Source organism: Poecilia reticulata, chromosome 16 (assembly GCF_904066995.2).
Source record: "Poecilia reticulata chromosome 16, P_reticulata-male-v2, whole genome shotgun sequence".
Classification (NCBI taxonomy): Eukaryota; Metazoa; Chordata; class Actinopteri; order Cyprinodontiformes; family Poeciliidae; genus Poecilia; species Poecilia reticulata.
Window position 1 is genome coordinate 15,912,720 of NC_088845.1, and position 24,731 is coordinate 15,937,450.

Here is a 24,731-nt window from a genome sequence, read left to right on the forward strand (position 1 = left end):
GTCGAGTATTCTTGAGGTTAACCTCAAACTATTCCCCGATTCCCCGGATAGCAAAGAACAATGAAATTAAGATTTGAAAGCTGCTTTGTGTGTCTGGTCTGACATTAAAATCTGATTATTCAAAATGTCTGCCTTCAAACAAGTCTTCTAAACCAGTTAAACAGCTTCATGCACTTTAGACATTTCAACAGTTTACATATCAAAATAAATGAGACAGATTGCCATTTTTATTATCTCAATTTCCCAAAGTCCATTGTTCAAAAGAAATATATAATTCACTTTAATCTAAAAAAAAAAACATGAACAAAAAAATATAAAAAGCCATTTTATTTTTAGAAAATATATACATTAAAAACACAAATACATACACACACAGACATACAACCATCAAACTCCGAGCATCTATTGTTGCATACAGTGGGATCCAGAGGTCTGAGTCCAATACAAGGACCTACACTGTGTCACATCAAAACCATTTCCATTTCTTTTGTATTCTTGAAACAATTTTATTTTACATTAACAGCATTGCTACATTGTGTTTGATTCACAAGTTATAGTCCCCCTGTCACAGCTGAAATATAAGAACCAAATTAAAAGTTGCGAAAAAAGAAAAGGTTCTCTCTGTTCTAAAACAGCAACTTAAAGCTTAAGAATTAAAAACAAAGAAAAATCTAGTAGTTCTGCAGAGGCAGCAGACCAACGCAAAACTGCCTGAAGTATCACTTAGTGCTTGCATAGCTCTTCCTTGCTTGGAAAAAAAAAAAAAAAAAAGAAAACCTCCGAGGCATATCTGCATACGAGTATTAGTTAAAGCAAATACTGAATAGTCTGAGTAACAAACTTAAACGAGGTTCTGACACCAGACTCAGGCTTCTGAAACCCACTGCATGTCTGTGTACTCATGTATTTGTGTACAGCTCATGTATATATTGCATCAGCAGTTTTATTTAAGAAAACAGCGCCCCTTACAGACAGCCACGTTTCCCGACTTTGCAGTCCTCCTGAGAGAGTCACGCTTCGAGATCTAACCGTTTCCCATGCAGAAGCTAAAAAGCAACATTTGAGGCTTTCAAAAACATTGCGAGAACAATAATTACAGACTTGGGAAGAAAAAAAAAAAGTAGAAAGACTCAAACCACATAAGCCATACAAACAGTGATGGTGTACTTTTTTCAGGCTGAGACATGGTAATTTCTCTATAAATGTTTGAAGGAAAGGACAGATGAGACCAATCAAACGAAGGCTTTTACCTAAACTGAGGAAATTAAAACTATAAAGACAAGATGTCAACGGATGTGCAGGGAACTAACAAGCTGGTAGAAATCGGAAAAGCGAAAACAAAAAAAAAAAAAAAACAACAACACAGAAGCTTCAACCACAATCTTAAAGTGTCTGATAAAACTTGATCCTATGTACAGTTAAAGTTTGGGGGGCTGTACTGTAAGTTTAAAACAAGGATTTCTCTCCTTTCAACCAAATTAAGTCAATGCATTGTTCAAATCAATTAAAATAATAAAACCCCAGCAATTCGTCCTTAAAGGGAGATTAATGTAAATATATATTTACAAAGAACAATCGTTGTTTCTGCCAGTCAGAGCTAAAGTGACTGAAATTGTGAAAATACAAAGACGACCCTGCTGTCAGTTTGCTGAGGCTTCTTAGGCCTTTAAAATGAAGAAAAACACTTTATATGCAACATAAGACGAAACATTAACTTTAGAAGTCAAACAGTTGACTTTAAAAATGGGGAGTACTTCAGTTCTGCAAACCACTAATTTTATATTCCCAACACGAAATTATATTTAACCTTTATCTCCATACTCTGTCACTGACCGTCACATGAATGACCAACAACGAAGGAAAAGCAGTTTTAAAGTAAATCTTCGTGCGCAACAGCGTGAGCTACCAGTCCTAAATTGGCATCTGATCTCAAAGGAACCACACCGTCCAACTGGGAATGCACAGAGAAATTGACTTTTGGACAAAAACCAGTCGAGTCAGGCCTTCCTACTCACACTCTTCTGTGGGGACGCCATCACTGAGGGGAAAACACCTACCATCAGTAATGTATTTAAAATAATTTCAGAAAGAATAAAAGTTGCAAGGAGCTATTTGAAAGGAATCATTCAGTATGAGTGAGATACTTTGGACACGATCAAAGATGCTCTGTTTTATTGTTTAGGTCTCTCAACCTTTCTCAACAGAACATTTGGAAACGGCTGGGTTTTGGAAACCTTAAATATGTGGTAAGGATCCACACTTTCTTGGAAATCTATAGGAAAAATGTTTTTTTTGTTAAGTCAGTCACACTTGTTCTTTTGTGGTCAAAATCTACTTGGGAAAGATTCTACTGTTTTTGTCTTGATGAACTTTGTTTTTATCTTGTGTCGCTGTAAAACTGGGTTTCATGACAGTAAAGCCCTGCTTTATAGAGACAGTTATCTCGAAGATTGGTGTGATGTCCCAAATATAAATAATTAACAATCCCTTAAAAGAGGTTTTTTTTCTTACATCAGATCATAAAAAAATATCTGTATCAGTAGGTCAAAGAATTACAAAACCTGCACATCGGAAATTGACAAATTCTCATTGCAGAAGAGAATCACTTCTTCCTTAAACCTTCCCAAAAGCTGCTTCTATGCCACATTTTTGCCGAACTTTAGCCAGAGCAAATCACTAACTTTAATGCCTACGACTTCGGAGACGGGGTCATTTGGACCAAACAGGTTTTTACTCTGTGCACGGTCCGACTGCGCAGGATTGCACATACCCCGCGTGAACTTTTCCGAGGTTTTTGTTTTTTTGTTTGGTTTCAGGAACTGATGGTCCAACGCAGTGCTTCTCAATTCCAGTCCTCAGGTCTCCCTGCTCTGCATGTTTTAGATGTGCCGATATTCCAGAACAGCTGATTCAAATGGTTGCATGACCATCAAGTACTGCAGTAGTCTGTTAATCACCAAAATATTCAATCCAGGTGTGTGGCAGAAGGGAAACACCTAAAACATGCAGGGCAGAGGGGGCCTGAGGACCGGGATTGAGAAACACGGGACAAACCCCCCGCATCCTTCTGCAACCATCACATTTGCTGCGCTCCTCCTGAGCAACGCGCCAAGATCGCAGGAGAGTAAATGTAAGAGCATTACGCTTTTTTTCTTTGTTTCGTTTTTACCTTAATTGCAATTATATTCACCGCTACAATGCAGAGTGACACTAGGCCAGATTTATTTGGTTTCTTTTGTTGCAAATGGTAATAATAAAACAATTTATTGAGAAGTAATCTTGGTCCAGATTGTTTTGCAGTTTCCACGTAAAGCAACATAAAGCATAGTTTACAAACCAGCTCCAACAACATAAAAAGAAAACACGATATGGTCTGCACTCCGATAACAGAACAATTAACAGTACAGGTCTGGAACATAATGCAAAGGACTGCGCACAAACTGCTGAAGTTGAGCCGTGCAGCGCTGACAGAGATGGAGACTGACTGCAGAAAGTTCCTCTTGCATGTAGTGTTTACAGTGGTCTGTACAGCCCCTGGACCTCTACCCAGCTCCGTCCTGTCAACTGTGACCTCATTCATACTTCAGGCTTTGCCCTTGACTCGTCCCGTCCCTTCCCATCAATCTCACAGCAGCCTTCAACCATGTTCCATCAGAAGACACAGTTCTGGCCACTGGCTTTGTGCTGTTTGATTGTACTTTTACTTTATTATGTCTCCGTCCCCCCACCCCTCTCTCCCTAATCTACCCTTTCTTTCCCCACAGATGAATTAGATTTTTGAAATTAAGCCCCCTGCACGGATCTACGCCTCCACCTGCTTGTACTCCACTAGCCCTCCGTTTTTACTGTTCCCAACTCCCAGAGGGACGCTCCCACCATTGTTTCTGTTTCCCTCCAACACTTCGAAGCTCTTCTCCTCCAGCGGCTTGCCAATCCAGGCTCCGTATCCGTGGATGCAGAGAGCTTCAAAGAACAGCTGCTTGGCAAGTTGGAAGGGTACGGCCGACGTCTTGGCCTGAGCGTAGGAGGGCAGAGAGAGGAGGTCTGTGCGGCTGCACCTCTGGCACAGAGAGCGAAACAGGCAGAACAGGTTGGACTTGGACACGCGGGACATGGCCTGCTTGTTCCTGAAGGGAGAAACATTTGAGGATTCTTTAGCTTTGTATTTATGGAGAAAAATGTAAAACAGACAGGGTGGAACGTAAGGAAACAAAACATTGGTTTGCATAAGCAACATTGTGAATGAGGAATAAATAAAAATTCATGATATTCTAATACCACACGGTGGTGGTGGCATCATGATTTCTCTCATTTTTACTGTAAATGGGCAATGTTGCACAAACATACATGCAATTTTTAATAATATCAGTGACTTTTACACGTAAATAAAAAGAACATGCTTGGGACAATAGTATAAGAACGAACACATAATTATTTCCACCATAGCAGCTATTTAAGGTACAGAGGGGATGGGCAATGATTATATTATTTCAAATGTTATTGTAATAAGAGTTAGTCATCCTGGTGTATTAATTACAATCTTTAAATGAGGCTTACAAAATCCTAAAGCAAAATGGGAATGTAGGAACCCAACTGAACTCCTGAATGTAACTGGCCCAGAGAATGACTCTGCTTTCATGATGCTCTGATTGTAAGCAGTGATAGATTTAAGATTTTAGCTAAAGAAAACAGACCAGACAGGCTACAGGACAGTGTGACACATACCCATCTAGCTTTCCTTTGGTCCCATCCAGCACCTCTACGTTGTGCTGGTCTGGAAAGCTCCAGTTCACACTGGACTCCTTGGTCTTGCCTGTGTGCCTGGTGGAGTCGTACACACTCACTCTGCCCACCTTTAATTCAACAGGGAGATAAAAAAAAAAAAAAAAGTCTGGATGTAAATTAAAATACAACAATAACTTGGCAGTCGTGGTCAGACATGGAGAAACAACACAACTTTAATTTGTTCGGTCAGCACAATTAGGAGTATAACAGACAATGTAAAATCAATAATAAAAAAGATGTAAACATCCAAACAGATTGTTGCATTTACTATTTTAATGGCACTCCTGGTAAAGATGTGTGAAGAGGCTTAAAGTAAATGTATCTTTTTACAGAAATATAACAGTGAAAATTAAAGAAAAAAACCAACCTATAGTGAAGTACTTTTATTCATTGGGGGAAAACATCCCATGTTAAGAATCAATTGCTAAACTCACCAGGAGAATAATTATTTGTACCTCTAACAACACTTTCAATACAAAATAAATAAATAAAACCTTTTTGTGATGCTTTTCTTTAAGCCGATTAGAGTTTCTAGGAACTTTTAGTTGCCAAGTTCATACTCCATTTTTCACTGGGAGTATAAATATGTGCATGATGTGACAAAGAGGGCCGTTTCTCTAAGCCACTGGCAGTCAGGAGGGAGAAAAGGGAGCTAAAGATCAGTTTGAGAACAGGTGCAACGTTACAAAGTCTCCAAAACAATTAAGACACAATCTAGATCCCAACTGGTTGACTGGGAGACATAACAGAGAAAACCATTTTCCATTCTACCATCACAAACATAAACATAAAAATGCTAAGGACCGCTTTGAGCTCTCAGCTTTTCCTCTCCAGGTGGCTCTGGCAAGAAACAATGGATGAATGTGAGCAAAAGCCCCGCAGGGCGTAGTGAGCTGAAGAAGAAAGTGTCAGAGATGATTTGTGGAGATCGTGTTAAGAGGAATGGTCAGAAGTCCCTCAGTGTGCATCTTCCAGCCTTATGAAATGTTACAGGAGAGGATGAAATGTATCGGCAGAAAGCAGCATAAACTAAAGTAAAAGGGGAAAAAAATCCTTCAGAGTTTAACTTGAACTGACCCGAGACGCATCCATTGTTTCCAGTTCAGTCTCACATTCGACATTCTGAATACACGGCGTGTTTTTCCTGACCTTTTTCAGAGGCCAGTTAAAATCCATTTTCATTTCATTCCTAAACCCCATCTAGCTGCACTTTCTTTGAATTATCAAATTTGTTTACAAGATTTTTATGTTTATTTTGAGTTTATGACAGAAAAAAAATGCTGATAAAGCACTTAGTTTCCATTCTAAAAAGCGACATATGAAGAGATTTTAATTTAATTTCTAAGAATTTAATTATATTCATTTTTGTCACTCTGGAGAGGGCATTCTACATAGAATTCAGATTTTAAACGGAAAAACCTTCTTTCCATCTTATTCTGTGGGATGCAAACAAAAATATTTTGCGTAACTATTAACAGTGAACATTAATGAACAATGTTCATTCAAAAATGTAAAAAAAAACTGTTAAAAAATGTTTTAATGTTTCTTTCCCTCAACTATTGAATACATGCAGGAAAATTTATTTTCTATTTCTTTTTCTCTCAGATTATACCACAGCTACAAAATATTCATTTTACTTTTTAAAAAAATTAATGGGTGCCAATAGATGTGGGGTGATAGTTAATTGTTAATAGTGGTGCCTATTAGATCTTAATTGATATGCATGACAGGCTCAGCAAACAGAAGGAGGCAAACGATGAGTTTAACTGCCAGCTACTGGATTTTGGACTTTTTTTTCCTGGCAGCACAACAGGAACCCTTCTGCTTTTTGTTAATTGATGGATGAGTCCCATTTACATGTGACGAACAATGAAAAACAGCTTTGAAGGCACAAATAGGAGAGTTGGCAGCTTAATGAATTAATTTAGTGAGAATGACCTCCGTGTTTCTGATTTATGTCCGTGTCCTGACTTTGAGAACAACTTGGATACTCACCTCCGGGTGGTTCAGGGTGAAGGGAGGAGGGAGACTCTGGGAGAAGGCTTCGCCGTCCCTGGCCAGCCGGCAGCAGACCGCACGCGTCAGGTGACCATGACTGTACAGATAGCCTGTCATGACGGAAGACATAAATCTGTCAGAGTGGGCGTTATCTGATTTACTCTTAAACCTTACAAATAGTTGTCTGAGACGGTGACAATTGTCGTCCAGCAGCATGATTTACCCAGGGTGATGGACTTTAAGTAGATAGGGTGCAAGAAATGAGAGAGTAGTGCCCCCTGCAGGCCCAGCACGTTCCAGCGCATAATCTTATCACTGCAGCTCATGGTGCGCAGCCTTTCACCGTGCTGGATGCCGTCCCAGGTGGGGACAATGGCACTCGACTCCACTGGGATGGTCCCCTCACCTGCACACAACGAGAGAGAAACTGCGTCTCTTCCAAACAAACCAGAAGCAGGACTTCGATATGAATAAAATGTCTTCGAGTAGATATGAAAGGGCTATAGCTGCCTGTTAAAACAGCATGTTTTTGTGATGTAAAATATGAGACCTGGATACATTTTTCCACCTTTAATTTGACAAATGACCTGTTCAGCTGAAGTCAAACACAAACTGAAATCTTCTAGGAGTAAAACGAAGAGCCAAGAGCTCGGCTAATGTGACAGAATAAATTTAAACACCCCCTGAGTTTAGAATAATCCAAAACAAACTTGAGCCGCTCTAGAAGGTTTTCCTGACATTTACTTTGTTGCACCTCTGAGAAAATGTGGTCTGAAAAGAGCCTCTTAAGCATCAAAGGGATTTTAATGTCAAAAAAGCGTCAGTCAGGAGAAAGGAATAAGAGAATTTCCAAAGCAAAATATACAACACCGAACAAACTTAATACGGTCATGAAGAGGAAAACATATATTGGCAATTATATTGCCAGGAGCTGGACGTCCAACCAAAACCGATGGAAAAACTGCATGTAACTGTATCCCACAACAATATAGAAGACTTCTTTGAAACAAAAACAGTCAAACAAGGCTAAATTCTGCAAATATATGTGGGAAATGTAGTGTGACCTGATAAAACATTTTGGCAATGATTCCAAAAAAAGCATGTTTGGCACAAAAACAACACTGTTCATCTGCAAAACAGCACACAGCCACAAGTGAATCGTGGTAGTGAAAGAATCGAGCTTCATGGCCAATTTTCTCCAGCTAGAGCGGGAGCCTGCAGTAAAGGTGAAACGAATAATGAAAGGTTTTAAAAACCAACTGAAGGTGCAAACCTTCAGTATTGTGCTTGGAAGCTGAAAATGGACTTCATCCTTCAGCAGAAAATCCAATTTAAAAAATGGCTACATCAGAATAACATTGAATATTTGGAACAGACCAGTCCGAGGTGAGCTCTTATTGTGAGTGAAACTTGTAGAGTGATGAATATTGCAAAGCCGAGACATACCATAATTATAGAGGTCTACCCAAACAGGCAGTATTCAGGAATTAGTTCTACTGGACTCATTTTTGACACCACAAAAACCTGGTAAGTTAACTAGAGCAGACTTTTTCTGTCCACTGTAGCTTCCCACGTAGGATGTTTCATTTTGCAGTTTTGTCTCACCGTTCTCCACTTTAGTACGAAGCTTGCCCTGCTTTGCATTCTCAAAAAGCGGCTTGTGGCCCTCAATTTCATCTCCTGCCTCACTACATGACTTATCGAACAGAGCTCCGTCCCCACAAGGTGCCGTGCTGTGCAGGAAAGGACAGAAAAAACATTAACCAAAGTTAAGAGGCTTTCAGAATGAAACACAAATGTGCCAGACTAAAAAGGCTTTGGAAGATGTCCCAACCTGATGTAGAGGTGAAAGGTAATGTCAGGTTTGATCTTGAGTTTGTTCTCCTCTGCGGGCTCAAAAATGCTGTCGTCTGCTCCATCGTAGTGCTTGAGCAGCTCGCTGTACAGAAACCTGAGAAGAAAGGAGATGGTGGGTTACATCTCAAAATAAAGTCACGCAGGCTGGTTCTGGGAGAGGAGAGCGTATTTTTAGAAATGAGGGAGAAACATCAATAAAGAAGCGTGGTATCAATTTCTACCGAATAAATCCTCTCCTGGAGATGATTTCAGCATGGCAGTCATTTACTGTCTCCCCTTTGAGGCTCAGCTCCTCCCCTTTAACGCAACGATTTCCTGATAGAAAAAAAACAAAACAAAAGAAAACATTCAGTGTCAACCAACATGACAACCAAACGCCTCTCAGTTCTTCTGTGACCCAGTTGTCTTGTTTGTTACACTAAATTCCTCTAAGCAAAGAATAAACAGGCAAAAATGCAGGGACAACATTTTGTTTACATCCAACCCGACGATTGTTATGGGTCAGGGATTTACCAGTTCCGAGGCTGACGACAGTTCCCAGTCCCTCCCCTCTTCTCATGACGATGGTGGCCAGAATCTTGCGTCCCAGAAGGCTGTGCTGGATGCGGGTGGTCAGGGCGTTGAAACGCTGGTGGCTCAACATGGCTATCTGGTCGTGCAAAGTGCTGCCACTTACTGGTAGCTGGAAAGAAAGGAAGAAAGAAAGAAAGACAGAAACTCAGCTATTTAAACTATAGGTTTTTCTGCATGCGATTCATTTCTTGTGTATTGAAGACACACACACACACACACACGCACACGCACACAGACACAACATATTAACCTACTTCAGACAAATTATTTTCGGGTTATTTACACATCTTTGCTTCTCCTGTGCAGAAATCTGTGAATATGATTCACTCCTCCTTGGGCTGCCACCTTATCGTGGTGGAGGGGTTTGAGTGTCCCAATGATCCTAGGAGCTATGCTGTCTGGGGCTTTATGCAACTGGTAGGGTCACCCAAGGCAGACAGGTCCTAGATGAGGAACCAGACAAAGCGCAACCCGAAGACCCCTTATGATGGAGACAAACTTTCGATCTGGCGTTCCCTCAAACGGGCGCAGGTCACCAGGGTCCCACTCTGGAGCCAGGCCTGGAGGTGGGGCACGATGTCGACCGCCTGGTGGCCTGGCTTTTACCCATGGAGCCCGGCCGGGCTCAGCCCGAAGAGGAGACGTGGGTCCCCCTTCCAATAGGCTCACCACCTGTCGGAGGGGCCAAAGGGGTCGGGTGCAATGTGTTACGGGCAGCAGCCGAGGGAGGGGACCCTGGTGGTCTGATCCTCGGCTGCAGAAGCTGGCTCGTGGGACGTGGAACGTCACCTCTCTGGTGGGGAAGGAACCGGAGCTAGTGTGCGAGGCTGAGAGATTCCGGCTAGAAATAGTCGGCCTCACCTCGACGCATGGCTCTGGTTCTGGAACCAGTCTCCTTGAGAGGGGCTGGACTCTGGAGTTGCCCACGGTGAGAGGCGCCGGGCAGGAGTGGGCATACTTGTTGCCCCCCATCTTGGCGCCTGTACGTTGGGGTTTACCCCGGTGAACGAGAGGGTAGCCTCCCTCTGCCTATGGGTGGGGGGACGGGTTCTGACTCTTGTCTGTGCTTACGGGCCGAACAGCAGTTCAGATTACCCACCCTTCTTGGAGTCCTTAAAGGGGTTATGGGAAAGTGCCCCTCCTGGGGACTCCCTTGTTCTGCTGGGGGACTTCCAACGCTCACGTGGGCAATGACATTGAGACCTGGAGGGGCGTGGTTGGGAGGAACGGCCCCCCCGATCTGAACTCGAGTGGTGTTCTGTTGTTGGACTTCTTTGCTCGTCACGGATTGTCCATCACGAAAACCATGTTCAAGCATAAGAGTGTCCATATGTGTACTTGGCACCAGGACAACCTAGGCCGCAGTTCGATGATCGATTTTGTCATCGTTTCATCTGACCTGCGGCCGTATGTCTTGGGACACTCGGGTGAAGAGAAGTGCGGAGCTGTCCACTGACCACTACCTGGTGGTGAGTTGGCTCCGGTGGTGGGGGAGGAAGCCGGTCAGACCTGGCAGGCCCAAACGTGTAGTGAGGGTCTGCTGGGAACGTCTGACGAAGTCCCCTGTGAGATGGAGTTTTAACTCCCATCTCCGGCAGAACTTCGAACACGTTCTGGGGGAGGTGGGGGACATTGAGTCTGAGTGGACCATGTTCCGTGCCTCCATTGCTGAGGCAGCTTATCGGAGCTGCGGCCGCAAGGTTGTTGGTGCCTGTCGCAGCGGCAACCCTCGAACCCGTTGGTGGACACCTTCGGTGAGGGATGCTGTCAAGCTGAAGGAGTCCTTGGACCTTTTTGGCCTGTGGGACTCCAGAAGCAGCTGATGTGTATTGGCGGGCGAAGCGGCTCGGGTGGTCGCTGAGGCAAAAACTCGGGCGTGGGAGAAGTTTGGAGAGGCCATGGAGAAAGACTTCCGTACGGCTTCGAGGCGATTCTGGTCCACCATCCGGCGTCTCAGGAGGGGGAAGCAGTGCAGCACCAACACTGTTTATAGTGGGGATGGTGTGCTGCTGACCTCAACTCGGGACGTTGTGGGCCAGTGGGCAGAATACTTCGAAGACCTCCTCAATCCCACCAACATGCCTTCTGTTGAGGAAGCTGAGCCTGGGGACTCTGGGTTGAGCTCTCCAATCTCTGGGGACGAGGTCGCCAAGGTGGTCAAAAAGCTCCTCAGTGGCAGGGCCCCAGGGGTGAATGAGATCCACCCGGAGTTCCTTAAGGCTCTGGATGTTGCAGGGTTGTGTTGGCTCACGCGACTCTGCAATATCGCATGGACATCGGGGGCAGTTCCCCTGGATTGGCAGACTGGGGTGGTGGTCCCCCTATTCAAAAAGGGGGACCGGAGGGTGTGCTCTAATTACAGAGGGTTCACACTCTTAAGCCTCCCTGGTAAGGTCTATTCAGGGGTCCTGGAGAGGAGGGTCCGTCGGATAGCCGAACCTCGGATTCAGGAAGAGCCGTGTGGTTTTTGTCCTGGTCGTGGAACACTGGACCAGTACTACACCCTCAGGAGGGTCCTGGAGGGTGCATGGGAGTTCGCCCAACCAGTCTACATGTGTTTTGTGGACTTGGAGAAGGCGTTCGACCGTGTCCCTCGGGGGGCCTTGTGGGGGGTTCTCCGGGAGTATGGGATACCGGGCCCTTTGATACGGGCTGTCAGGTCCCTGTATGACCGGTGTCAGAGTCTGGTCCGCATTGCCGGCAGTAAGTCGGGCTAGTTTCCGGTGAGAGTTGGACTCCGCCAAGGCTGCCCTTTGTCACCGATTCTGTTCATTACTTTCATGGACAGAATTTCTAGGTGCAGCCGAGGTGTGAGGGGATCCGTTTTGGTGGCCTTAGGATCACATCTCTGCTTTTTGCGGATGATGTGGTCCTGTTGGCTTCATCAGACCGTGATCTGCAGCTCTCGCTAGAGCGGTTCGCGGCCGAGTGTGAAGCGGCCGGGATGAGGCTCTGTGCCTTCAAATCCGAGGCCATGGTCTTGAGCCGGAAAAGGGTAGAGTGCCTTCTCCGGGTCAGGGGGCTCGTCCTGCCTCAAGTGGAGCAGTTCAAGTATCTGGGGATCTTGTTCACGAATGAGGGAAGAAGGGAACGGGAGATCGACAAGCGGATTGGGGCAGCGTCTGCCGTGAAGCAGGCGCTGTACCGGCCCGTCGTGGTGAAGAGAGAGCAGAGTCAAAAATGAGGCTTTCGATTTACCGGTCATCTACGTTCCCACCCTCATCTATGGTCATGAGCTTTGGGTCATGACCGAAAGAACGAGATCACGGATACAAGCGGCCGAAATGGGTTTCCTCCGCAGGGTGGCTGATCTCTCCCTTAGAGATAGGGTGAGAAGCTCGGTCATCCGGGAGGGACTTAGAGTAGAGCCTCTGCTCCTCCACGTCGAGAGGAGCCAGTTGAGGTGGCTCGGGCATCTGGTCAGGATGCCTCCTGGACGCCTCCCTGGTGAGGTGTTTCGGGCACGTCCCACCGGGAGGAGGCCTCGGGGAAGACCCAGGACACGCTGGAGGGACTATGTCTCTCGGCTGGCCTGGGAACGCCTTGGGATTCCCCCGGAGGAGCTGGAAGAAGTGGCTGGGGAGAGGGAAGTCTGGGCCTCCCTTCTGAAGCTGCTGCCCCCGCGACCCGACCCCGGATAAGCGGCAGAAAATGGATGGATGGATGGATGATTCATTCACTTACAGTGCAGACAAAGAGAATGCGATCAGGTAGGCTTAAAGAAAGTAGATGGAGTCTTTACTTGAATAGGCCACATCAGAAAATCTATTTACAGTATGTCAACAGGAATTACATCACTTTTGGTAACCAGTCTGCTGTTTGGTCATTTCTAGTGGTTCCATGTGAAGCTATAACCGCATTTATATGGCAAGACTGTGTGCAATTAACAGTAGGTCATTTATTTTTGCAGATTATGAGGTTTCTGAATGTAACTAAGCAGCACACTATTCATCATCAATGAAGGAAAACAAGATTGATTCTAGCCACACTTGAAAGTGTCACAGTTGTGTTGAGCTACCTATTCTCCAGTGATGACTAATCCTTGGCATCCTTCTGATGTTAACTGGGTTATCGGTACATGAGATAGCCGAAGAAATAACTGCAGAACCAGATCTGCAGTAAGCATTCTGAGTCATCAAAACTATTAGCCTCAACTTGTACGTTCAACCCTAATTACACTATAACGTGTTTGTTTCTGGAACAACACCGGTGAAAGTCACTTATGGTATTCTCAGGGCCTCAGATGATGGACGTGTCTGCACTTGTCCTGTTGGATCATCTCAGCACCACTTTTTATAAAGTCAGTCAAAGCATTAAGCTGCAAAGGGGACGACAAGATTTACTTTTCCACCACACAATTTATTTATTATTACTTTTACCCTGAGGTGTAATCACGGGTGGGAATGTATTGCCTGGGAGATTCCAGTGTGTTTATGACAAGTTTTAGTATAAACTTGTGGAGGAGCAAAGGGTCCAGTGTTTGGATCAATTCTCTCTATAAAGTAAAATTATTGTGTGTGTATAAAGTTGAATTACTAAAGTGATTAAACTCATTCACATTTATCTATTAAGTATACTTTTATATCAGAAGACAACACTGCACATTTTCATTCTCATAACAGTTTCCAAGTTGAACAATTATAAACTATCCATTAAAGAACAAATGAAAAGTTTAGCAAGTTATTCCCCACCCAGGTATTGTGGATATACATATATTTAATTTTGAAAGAAATAAGTCAAGTTTTGCACAACTTGCTTTTGTTTCTATAATCCGATACATGCTGCTTTACTCCCATGTTGGCTAAATATCAACTCCTGTGAATTTGGAGAATTTATTTTTTTTACTTTTGGGCTGAATAATTTATGTATCTTAATTGTAGATACCTCAGTTGGGATGAGCTCTCCGGTGCGTGCTGCTCTCTCAGCTTCTCCAATCAAAACCCGCAGCGCCGCGTCTGCTGCTTCTTGCTTTCCCTGTTTCTTGTTGGAGGCACAAACTGGAGGAAACCACCGGCCGCCCAGCTTCGCCTGGTAGGTAAACCTGAGCAGGGAGTAGAGACAATAAGGAGAACCTTTCAAAGTCCTATAAAGAAATACGTACAACTTAGCCTAGATCTAAGAAAAAAAAAACCCTACATTCTCTGATTGAACGTTTTTTAAGGCTTTTAAAAATTGAAAACAAAAAAGTTTGCACTTACTTAGGATCATGTGGAGGTCCTGACTGGCTCACCAGGCGGATCTCAGCAGCAAAGCCCCGAGCTCTGGCGTATTCCAACAGCCCTGACACGGCGTTGTTGTTCAGGTGATTGATGAGGTCTCCGACCCCTGCCTCATGGGCAGCTTGCAACTCACTTGCAGTTAGAGGAGGCAACGAAGGACAGGTTGCTCGGAAAGCACCTCCGTCTCCTTCAAAGGACGGGCCGAGGGGCAACTGAGGCTGGAAGAAACCAGAGAGAAATGAGGGGCGAGGCAGTGAAGATGTGAAAGAGTCGGCAAGGGGAACAGATTTCACCATATCCTTAATAAATATAGTTTATTACAGTGTTTGGTGCCTTATAAAGCAACTATACCCCTCAGTTTTTCATTGCACCATCTAGAAATTTCTGTGTATTTGACTGTGACTTTATGCAACAGACTCAGAAGAAGTAGTGCATGAAGGAAATGACGCGTGATTTTAAAGATCTGAGAAGTGTGGTGTGCATTTACATTACGTATATAAGGTGTAGAAGCCACTACCTCTGCAACAACAGCCTCGAGGCATTTCTTTTAGTAAGTCTCTACGAGGTATGCACATCTAGAGAATTAAGTTTTGCATCATTATTCCTTTAAATTACCATACGGAAAGTGTTTTATGAAAGATTCTCAGCTTTTCAAAGCTGCTCCGGTTACACGTTTAGGGATGTTGTCCTGCACAAAGGTGAACCTCAAAACCAGCTTGTGGCAACATCTAACTGGATTTCTCCTAGGACTTTTCTGGATTCAGCCGGTTACCTTCCATCAGCTGTGACTACCTCCCACCATCAAGTTTCACCTTGTGGATGGAGTGTTCAAAGGGGATGACAAGATTTACTTTTCCACCACACAATTTTGTTTTTACATTTGGCCAGAGGCGAAATGTAAACATGGATTTCCAACTAATTTCCTCTTACTATTCTAGATTTGCATGAAGCACAACCAATAAATTGTCACATTGATACATTTTTCCACCAGAGTGGATGCTCTCTATAACTCTTGGTTGCTTCTACAAAAATGCCCATGTAGGTTTTCAGTTGTTCAATTCCCTTTTTTTATTTTCAGACGGCAGATTGAACAGTGGTGTACGGGACATTCAAAACTTGGAAACTGTTTTATAAACCCACCCTGATCTGAACTTTTCAACAACTTGATGAGAATAATAATATGAGGTCTTTAACATCCTGTATTTGTTACCTTGCTGACTTGCAGTTTTCCATCAGCCATTAACTCTTTAACCGCCTCCTCTGCTGCCAGCTGACGTGCTGCCTTCTTGCTTGGCGCTGAGGCTTCTGCAAACGTCGTGTCTCCAACTTTCACTCTGAACATGAACCTAGAAATAGGACAGAAAGGGTTAAAATTGGGTAATCAAGAACATACAAAACTCCTGTTTGCGTCAAAGACTTAAACAAATGAGCTAAACTCACGGTACCTCTACAGCTTATGATGCCTTGATTTTGTTTTTGTTTTTTTTTAAGAAAAGACTTCAAGCAAAGAGGATGAAATGTGGCATTCCATCTCAGCTTAAAGGGATGGATTAAACAGAAAAGACAAGATAGATAAAGATGGTATTGTCTCCATCAGATGACTAATGTGTTACGAACAGATTTAACAGATGGCTGCTTTTATGAGGCTGAAATGTGTGACTGCAGAGGACTCGGCAGGAAGATCTGCTTCAAATAGAAATGAAGGAGCCAGAACCTTGGGTCATGTGGTGGTCCAGCCTGCCCGGTGTTGATGAATTCGATGGAGTTTCCACTGCGTTGGCTGTACTCCATCAGTACAGACACTGGATTCTTCCCACCAGGCAGAGACCGGGACAGCGGCTGTCGAGGTCCTTCCCCTGGTACTTCGACGTTGTTCGACCCGAAGGTTCCCGATATATTTTCAACTGAACCCTGGCGAAGAGACGGGGGAGGGGCGGGAAGAACTTCAGACTCAACAAGTTAAGGACAGTTTTGAAAATATTTAGTATCCAGAACCCATAATAGATTTATACAGAAGAAATTATTTTAACAAAGTAAAAAAAATCTCACGCTTGTGTCTGGAAGTATATCCAACATTTGGTCAACACCGGCAGCATTTGCCTCCTCCAGCGGACCTGGTCCTCCCTGAATCTCTCCGATAAGGATGCGCAGCGCGGCGGCTGCAGCATCCTTCTTAGCAACCTTCTTACTGGAAGCTTCTGCGATGGGAAACAGCTTCCCATTCAACATCACCTGCATGCGAAATCTAACCAGAGCAAAAACAAAGAAAATCACAAACACGTTAGACACCCAAGCTATCGACATACAGCACTTGAATGCTTTTCCAGACTGAAATGTTAATATTTTTTCAAGATGCTTTCTCAAAATTATGAGATCAGAATGATCACCTCAATCTGCTTGCATAGTAGTCTTATCTATAGATTCCATAGATCCAAAAACAACAAGTTGCTGATGTTGGCTTCTGGCTTTTTAAACATGGTACTGCATCATTTCACAGTTCTGTTTGTTTGTGGAGTAACTTAGACTAGCTTTGTTTCAAAATCACAACTCTTTTATCAACCAAAACGACTGGGATTTCATGATAGAAGCTAGTTTAAAAGTGCACAATTTTTCTGACTGACTTTTTTTTAAATTTTGTTAGTGAAATACCAAAATAGAGCAGACTGTGTGTATTGTTTGGTATTTTAAAAACAACCAGTTTCATAAACATATGAGTTTGATGTTCAAAAAGTAGTGAAATACCCCTTTTTGAGTGTGCATTTAGTGAGTGAGTCAAGAACAAAAATTCTAGTTGGTAAAATGTAAAAAAAAAAAAAGGAAGGAATAGTGTGCACTATTGCTATTTTCTCCATAAGGAAACTTTAAAAAGATGGGGGGAAAAAAGCCTGAAAAGTATAAACATTTTTCTTTATTTTTCATTCCAGACTATGTAAAATCCCTGAATATATGATTAACTGAAGACACCGGCTCCTATGATGAATAACAATTAAGTTATTTTCATTCTTGGCTGCACTTCTTGGAGGCAGGATTTCCCTCCAAAGATTTTAAGAGGTACTTCAAAGAGATAAACAAACGTAGGTGCAAACACAAAACTAAAATGATGGATCTCACATTGCTCCTGGTGATAACGAGCATCAATAAAGACCTTATTTTTCCAACTCTAACTCAGGCATATCCAAGTAAATAACAGATTATTCTTGCAGAAGGCAACATGCTCACTTAAAAAGTCGACTGACTAACCTTGGGTCATGAGAGGGTCCTGACTGGTCGAGGAGCTGGAACTCGCAGTTTTGGCCCAGATACTGGGCATATTCCATTAGGCCGCTGACCGGGTTCTTCAGCCTCACTTCCTGTAATTTGCCCCACAGATTTTGAGGAGGTGGTGCAGCCACCGACACAGCGACGGTTCCCACAGCACCGCCCTGCTGTTCTGCCATCTTCTTTGCGTCGGTCTCTCGCCGGATTGCATTGAGGTACTCTGGGATTTCATCATCAGCCCACAGTTGCTCGCCAGGAGCTTTGTCCTCACTCAACAATACAGGTAGCTATGGAAATGAGGAACAGAGGGTTTGGTTTTAGTTTATAAATTTAGTAAAAAATTAACTAAAATCTACTAATAGGCAAAATTAAACAGCTATGACATAACTTGGAACTTGTTTTAAGAGGGAGAGCCAATGTTTCAACTTATCAGCATTTGTTCCAAAAGAAAACTCCAAAAGAAATCTTAACCTTTCAACAGAACCTCACTATAGAAACTCTGGAATATTCCCTGAAAGTAAAAATATAACAATATTAAAAAGGATGAATCTTGTCGTACCTCAATACTTTGACTTTGCTCTGGCAGCAAATCCTCCAACAGTGGCAAAGGCTCAAGTCCTGGTAAGGTTGATAGGAAATCGGCGCTTGCGGTATCCTCCTCTTTAAAGATTTCCATTCCCAAATGACGCCCAAAAACGGAGGCACTCTTTGCAATTTTTAAGCTCCTTTCCATCCTCTCTTTGCGGTGTGCAGAAAGCATCCATTTTGGAGGAGTGACGTCGCTATCCCTATTGACTTCACCTTGCTTCTCCAGAGCGTAAAGGGTGGGGTTGATCTGCTTGGCATTTTTAAGACCCAGATTTTTGGCTATGACAAGAGCAGTTGCCTCTCCTACATCTAGAAGAAATTGTAAAACCTGCTCTTTGCTGTTTGCCATGATGGGACAAGTAGCCTCCTGATGGGTGGCGCTGGTTGTGTTTGGACGATCTTTTTCGTTCTGACTTCCTGCCGCTGACTGGGCTTTGTAAAAGTCAAAAGACTCTGAAGACGAGCTGTAAGAAGAATTCGATTCTGTATCAGAGTCCTCTTCTTTGACCTGCCCCTTGTTTTCCTTTTCTGGGTCAGCCTCTGTTTCAGCTGTTTGTGGATGTTCTGGACCAAAACACAGATATGAAGCTGGACTTTTGCTGTCAGACACGTAATCTCCTTCCGCCCTGTACAAACTCCACAGAGGAGGTAGCACTTCTTGCTTATAAGCTCTGTGTGACCGCTCCAAAGAGTAGAGAGCCTTGTTTACTGTCTTTTTGGGTAAATGGATTCTTCTAGCTAATACTTTAGCAGAGATCCTCTCACCTGACTTCAAAGCAGCCAAAGCTCTGTGCACCTGCTCCTGTATATCTGGCGTCAAGGTGATATTAACTCTTTCGAACCTCGACTCTGTCGAGCTGCTAGGGAAAGAGTATCTGTCAAACCTCTCTCTACCTCGGCTAGACTGATCTTGTTGAAGAGACAGATTCTGAAAATGGTCACAGAGAGACTCCGTCTGGGGCCAACATTGTCTGTTGGATGACTGATTATAGCTGGTTCTGCCTTGAAACTGGTTTTGATTTTGTAATCGAGGGCCCAGGGCCCCTCCAGTTGCTCTTGGACCTGAAGAGTATCGAAAAATTTGGTTTGGGCTGTAGCCCCCTCGACCTCTTGGACTGCTGCCTGGGTTTGAATGTCTAATATAGCCTGATGGTGCCTGGTATGGAGAACTAGGTGGCCTGCTGAATGGTGCGCCCCCGCCTCGTTGGCTGGATCTAAACTGTGGTGCCTCGGTGCTCTGTCCTCTTAGAAACTCTGCTTGTTTGCAAATGAAGGAATTTGGAGCTGGGCTGCCGCCCTGACCTTGGTTATGTATGTAGTCAGAAGCAGCAGCCAATCTAATGTGGCTTGGTACAGGGGGAGCCGATGGGTGCAGGGGAGGTTGCGGCTGAGGGGCCCCTCCAGGATGGTTGTAGTAATTTAGGTTTGGGATCAGATCAGGGTTGTCTCCATGAAAAAATTGGGCCTGAACTGGTCTGTTGTAGTTCTCCTTGGCCTGTAGGTGGGGAGGTGGGCGTCTGTAGAAATGTTCTTTGTAAGGCCCTCCTCTACCTCTGCTCATAGCGCAGGGGTTGAGCTAAAAAGGGGGGCCGGAGCAGCTCTCTGTTCAGCTTAAGGATCACGTCAAGCACTTGGATTCCAACAGAAATCACAGAAGATGGAGCCTTGGCTCAGGATGGACACACGCTGGAAGTGAAAAACAAAGTCAGGACAGACATAATAAGTAGAAAGGTTAAAAGAAACCATCACATCAGTCAGCAACCCTTCAGCCTGCTTAAGTGTCCTTGTACAAGTCCGACAACCTATACTCCAAGGACGCCATTGCTGTCCTGAAATGCAGCACACCAGAGTGGATAATCTGAGAAGGTTTAAACATAGACAGTCGAAAAGTATATGCAGAGGTTAATCTGTACTGCATTTATTTTCATATAACAGTCAGTCAGCAAAGAGACTGCAGAGGGAAATGTCATCATTCTGTGTCACGCTGAAAGGTAATCCTGAGGTGAAAGCGAATGGTTTAATAATTCAAAACTGAACTGCTTGTAGCAGCTTTTTATTATTGCTAGCATTATAAACTAATGCTGCAGCTTGAAATCTGTAATGGAGAGTCAGAGAAACATAATAGATAATCCAGCAACTTTTCATTTTCTGTACAAACACTTTATTTCTCTGCCTCGAAACAAACACCGGGGATTATGATCTGAATGTCAAATTACACGGTTCGGATTTTTATAAATATCGATTCTGCGTCCGGTGTCATACCCGACAACACTCAATGGTGTCTGCATCAGCCAGCGACAACAAGAGGACACCCAATACTGAGTCAGGTTTCATCGCCTGTGGTGTGGTCAGCACCGAGCCGAACAGGCCCATAATAATGGAGCACAATGCAGTGTTGGTTCATCAGAGTAACAAGCAGCGACAAGGGGAGGGGGGCGGCAGCCTGGGAGCCAAACATGGGCTGGAGCTGACTCACTTTGATCCTGATGCAATGCAACATGTGACAGCCAAAAATACAACTATGTATTTTTCAGACAGAACATGTCTCTATGCTCACAGCCAGGCCAGATTTGTGAACAAAGAGTGATGAATCAACATCTGCATAGTCTCCATGCAGCATGGTTGTAGAAGCACAGCAGTCTATGATCAAGGCCTCCCACTACTAGTACATGTGATTATGAATCTCACCTTCAGACGATCAGAGGAAGAAGGTGAAAAAGACAGTTTGGTCACGTTTAGGCTTGCTGGTTTAGAAGTCTTCCAATGCTCAAGTTATTAAAACTGTTTGACAAAAAGAATTTAAATTACAATACTAAGGTTATACAAAAGAAAAATAAGCGCGGAACAGATAGAACAAGAAAATCTCGGCTCTAGGTAGCTTAAATGAAAAGTGAAACACGCTGGATCATCTCAGAGTTAGATCGGTAAAGTCCGCAGCCTTCCAAAGCCCGCTTATAAATACTGCATGGATGGCGGTAATGTTGCACCATGCGCTCTTGAGCTGCTATACACAGAACATGAGGAGAAATTGGAAAAAGAAAGGAACTGGGGCCAACGTGGGAGAAAGCTAAGTTTCGTTTTCTCTTCTTGGTAAAAGTTAGGTTTCTGTTGCGGGTCATGTGACCACGCCGGGGTTTTCCCCCCCCCTACGGATATGAGCACTGCTCACAAAGAGCGAGGCAGAGGGCATTCACCGACTGAGCTCAGGGCCTCACAATAAAATTAAGCATTAAGGGGAAATGATCGACTCTGATAATCAGGAAGCGTATTCTAAATTACATATTTCATATTCCGACTGCCATCCCCAGGCGTTTTGCCCCACCCAGCTCTTTTGATTTCCCGAAAGGTCAACAACAGAAGATACGAGCTTAAATTCCAAACGCACATCGGAAGACGCTCCTTTTATTTTGAAAATCCAGGTTTCGGTTCGGTCTGCAGAGGTCAGTAGCACAGAAAGCTCCGGGTCCATTTCTAACTGCACGTCTAATTTTATTACACGTTTTATATAATTACAATGAAAATTAGTATTATCTGCTTGTTTATCCTTGTAGATGGATTTTGTCACGAGTGATAGAAACAGTGAGCCATAATAAACCCTTACGTATAAATAGATTTTACACTTTTAAAAATTAATACATCACATTTCTGTATTTTTCGGTTCTGATCCATATTTGGATCAATCTGTCGTCCTAAGATGGAGCAGCTGCCCTGATCAAACTTGTCGTTCCCATTTGAGAACAAATCATTTCCTGTCTATGTATCTAAAAACCATTGCATGTCAGGATAGCTTTTGTTGTAGATAAGTACTTATTTGTGTAAGTTAGTAGTCAAATTCCAGCATGTAACATTTAAGTTATGTTAAATTCAAAAACTCTCCCTCTCTTTCTTGGTTCAATGACATGAACCATGACTGATTGTGACTCCTGATCAAACTAACCAAAAACTGAGGAACAAATGGATGATAGACATTATCTGAAGGTAGTTAACAGATTTATTTGCAGTAGATCATGAGTAAAAAAAACTAACAAAAAACAGAAAATCATTTTAAATTCTTGGTTGTCAAAGCACCCTATAAGAATAGACACTTTGCAGATATTGTACCACCAAACTATGAAATTATCAAAATTGCAAAGAGGTTAAATGACTAGCACATGTCATGAATACACTCTGAATGAAAGTGAGATATCCAGTCAGCAGGACAGGTTGCCACTTCAGCATGTGTCCACAGCTGAGACAGATGATGGTGTCTAAGATATTAGAGCAAGCAAAAATGCAATCCAAATTGATTTATTTATAATAAAAAAAATCTGGTGATGTAGTCAAAGACGTTTCAGCTTGTAGCCTGCTAAAGCTCACAAGCCAAAGTGAGTTTTGACTGCAAATAAACGGCTTTTTAATTACTTCAAGAGTTGCTGGAGCCTTCACCTACACCAGTGTTTCTCAAGCCCAGTCCTCAGGGACCGCTGCCAGGTGCATCTCTGCTCCAGAGCAACTTATTCAAATGATTGCGTAACCTCGTCTGTATGCCATCAAAAGCTGCACAAGTCTGTTAATCAAGCACTTATTCAAGTCAGATGTGCGGCGGGAGGGAAACGCATGAAAACGCAGGGCAGCAAGGCCTAAAAAGAGGGTTTGCTGAGTTGCTACATCACAGGTGTCAAACTCCAGTCCTGGAGGGCCACTGCCCTGCAACTTTTAGATGTGCCTCTGCTGCACCACACCTGAATAGAATAATTAGGTCATTAGCAAAGCTCTGGGGAATCTACACAAGGAGGAGGTAATTAAGCCATTTCATTCCAGTGTTTGGTACCTGTAGCACATTTAAAAACTACAGGACAGCAGCCCTAAAGGACTGGGGTTTGACACCCATGTGCTACATCCTCAGCAAAGCTCCGAGGTTAATCTTTTGTGGTTTCTAATTAATTAAACAAAAGGTTTACTGTATCATATCACAAACAGCATTTGATAAAATGTAACAAGTGCAAAATAATTTTGTCCAAGTTTGACCCGTTCATGTAATACAAGTTTCAAACTGGATCCCATAAAGTTTTCTTATGCCAAATAACAAATGCAACGATTTTTATTAGATTAGGACAAAGCTTACACACTCTAGGCGTCATAGATTAGCAACGTGGGTGCGTCAAAATGCCTTTAAAGCAGGCGTTGGCTGTTTCAGTTTTGAGAATTTATGATTGTAATGATCAAGAAGCATAATTCATTGGGGTATATCACAGCAATTTTAGAATAAGTAAAAGAAGAGACGAAATGTGGGGAACAGTGACTTGGGACCAGTGTAACTTGGCGTAAATAAACAACTTTTTACACCTGGAAGCTGTAAAATATCTGGATAAACTAACTTACAATCAACGTATGCTTTCAGTGCATTTGAATAAAATGCACTGGAGGAATATTCTTATTGGGCAGGGGCAATTAAAATCTAACTTTAATTGTGGTTTGCATGACTTTAAAACTGAATCAAATTCAAATCTGAAATTAAAACATCTCTTAAAAAAACATATACACATTATATAACACCCTTTGATATTTTCGTGTTGTACTAGACGCTTTAAAGCACCAAGTGTGCATAAAGTTTTCAGTTTAATACTTGAAGGTCACACGCACCTACCTTTAAAACTACCAAGACACAATAAACTGTCTGAATAAGAAAGGTGAATGGGTTTTAAATTGTGGCAAAAGCTCGCAGCTGCTAAATGAACGTCGGTCCTTCTCCAAGCTAACGTTAGCCATGCTGCTAGCTCCGAATTCTGCACCATTTCCGTCCCCCAGCCTGCTGCCTGTTCTTTCTTAAATGTTTGGAAACCCCTAAAGAGCGAACTACTTCTCAACAAGTCATTTGCAAACATAAACCATCTTTAAACAATTACCTGAGCTCGCCTCTCTCCTCCCACTGCGGCTTGTTGTTTCAGTGAACTCCGTGACAAAAACAATCAAACAAGCGATGCGCCGAGATGCGATGCTTGGGTTTGCAACTGGAGCGAACGGTAACACCGTCGCATGTGAGTGACGTAACAGTACGGCGCAAGGTTCCAATAATTTTCTACTGCGTCCTCAGCAGGCATCTCAGCCCCTCGAGATATTAGAAGAATGTGTAGTAATAATAATAATAATAATAATAATAATTAATAATAAATGTGCCTGTTGTGTGATTATTTGAGCTGTCTTAGATTTTATTTCAAACGTGCAGGAAGCACACAATCTGTAAAAAAAACAAATACAATTTGAGCCATTAAAACGTTTTGAGAGTAGCTTTTGAAAAGACTAAAAGTGAGACTACCATAAAATAAATTCTTGGGAATTGCATATTAATTGATGACATCAACCACAATGCTTAATATTTACACACACACATAAAACATGTAGTGAATCCCTTTGTTATAATCCAACATCCAAAGTGAAAAGCCACAGACACAACAGGGGCATATTTTGTATGCA

The 24,731-nt window shown here is 43.1% G+C and overlaps 1 protein-coding gene across 2 annotated transcripts; it reads right to left on the minus strand.

The window, feature by feature from the left end:
* Nucleotides 1–312: 312 nt before the first annotated feature.
* Nucleotides 313–24,323, minus strand: adar (adenosine deaminase RNA specific). 2 transcript variants are annotated; one of them, XM_008431746.2, is made up of 16 exons: nt 24,164–24,323; nt 18,250–19,964; nt 17,673–17,977; nt 16,482–16,677; nt 16,147–16,343; nt 15,643–15,778; nt 14,412–14,650; nt 14,098–14,254; nt 9,154–9,322; nt 8,862–8,955; nt 8,618–8,734; nt 8,389–8,516; nt 7,007–7,189; nt 6,781–6,893; nt 4,726–4,853; nt 313–4,127 (listed from the first exon to the last, which is right to left on the minus strand). In XM_008431746.2, exons 2-16 carry the CDS (start codon nt 19,837–19,839, stop codon nt 3,803–3,805), a joined length of 4,077 nt encoding a protein of 1,358 aa, XP_008429968.1. In that variant the 5' UTR covers nt 19,840–19,964; nt 24,164–24,323; the 3' UTR covers nt 313–3,802. The 2 variants fall into 2 exon arrangements, with proteins under 2 accessions (XP_008429968.1, XP_008429969.1); XM_008431747.3 differs by lacking the exon at nt 24,164–24,323 and adding an exon at nt 20,967–21,675.
* Between the last annotated feature and the right edge of the window lie 408 nt (nt 24,324–24,731).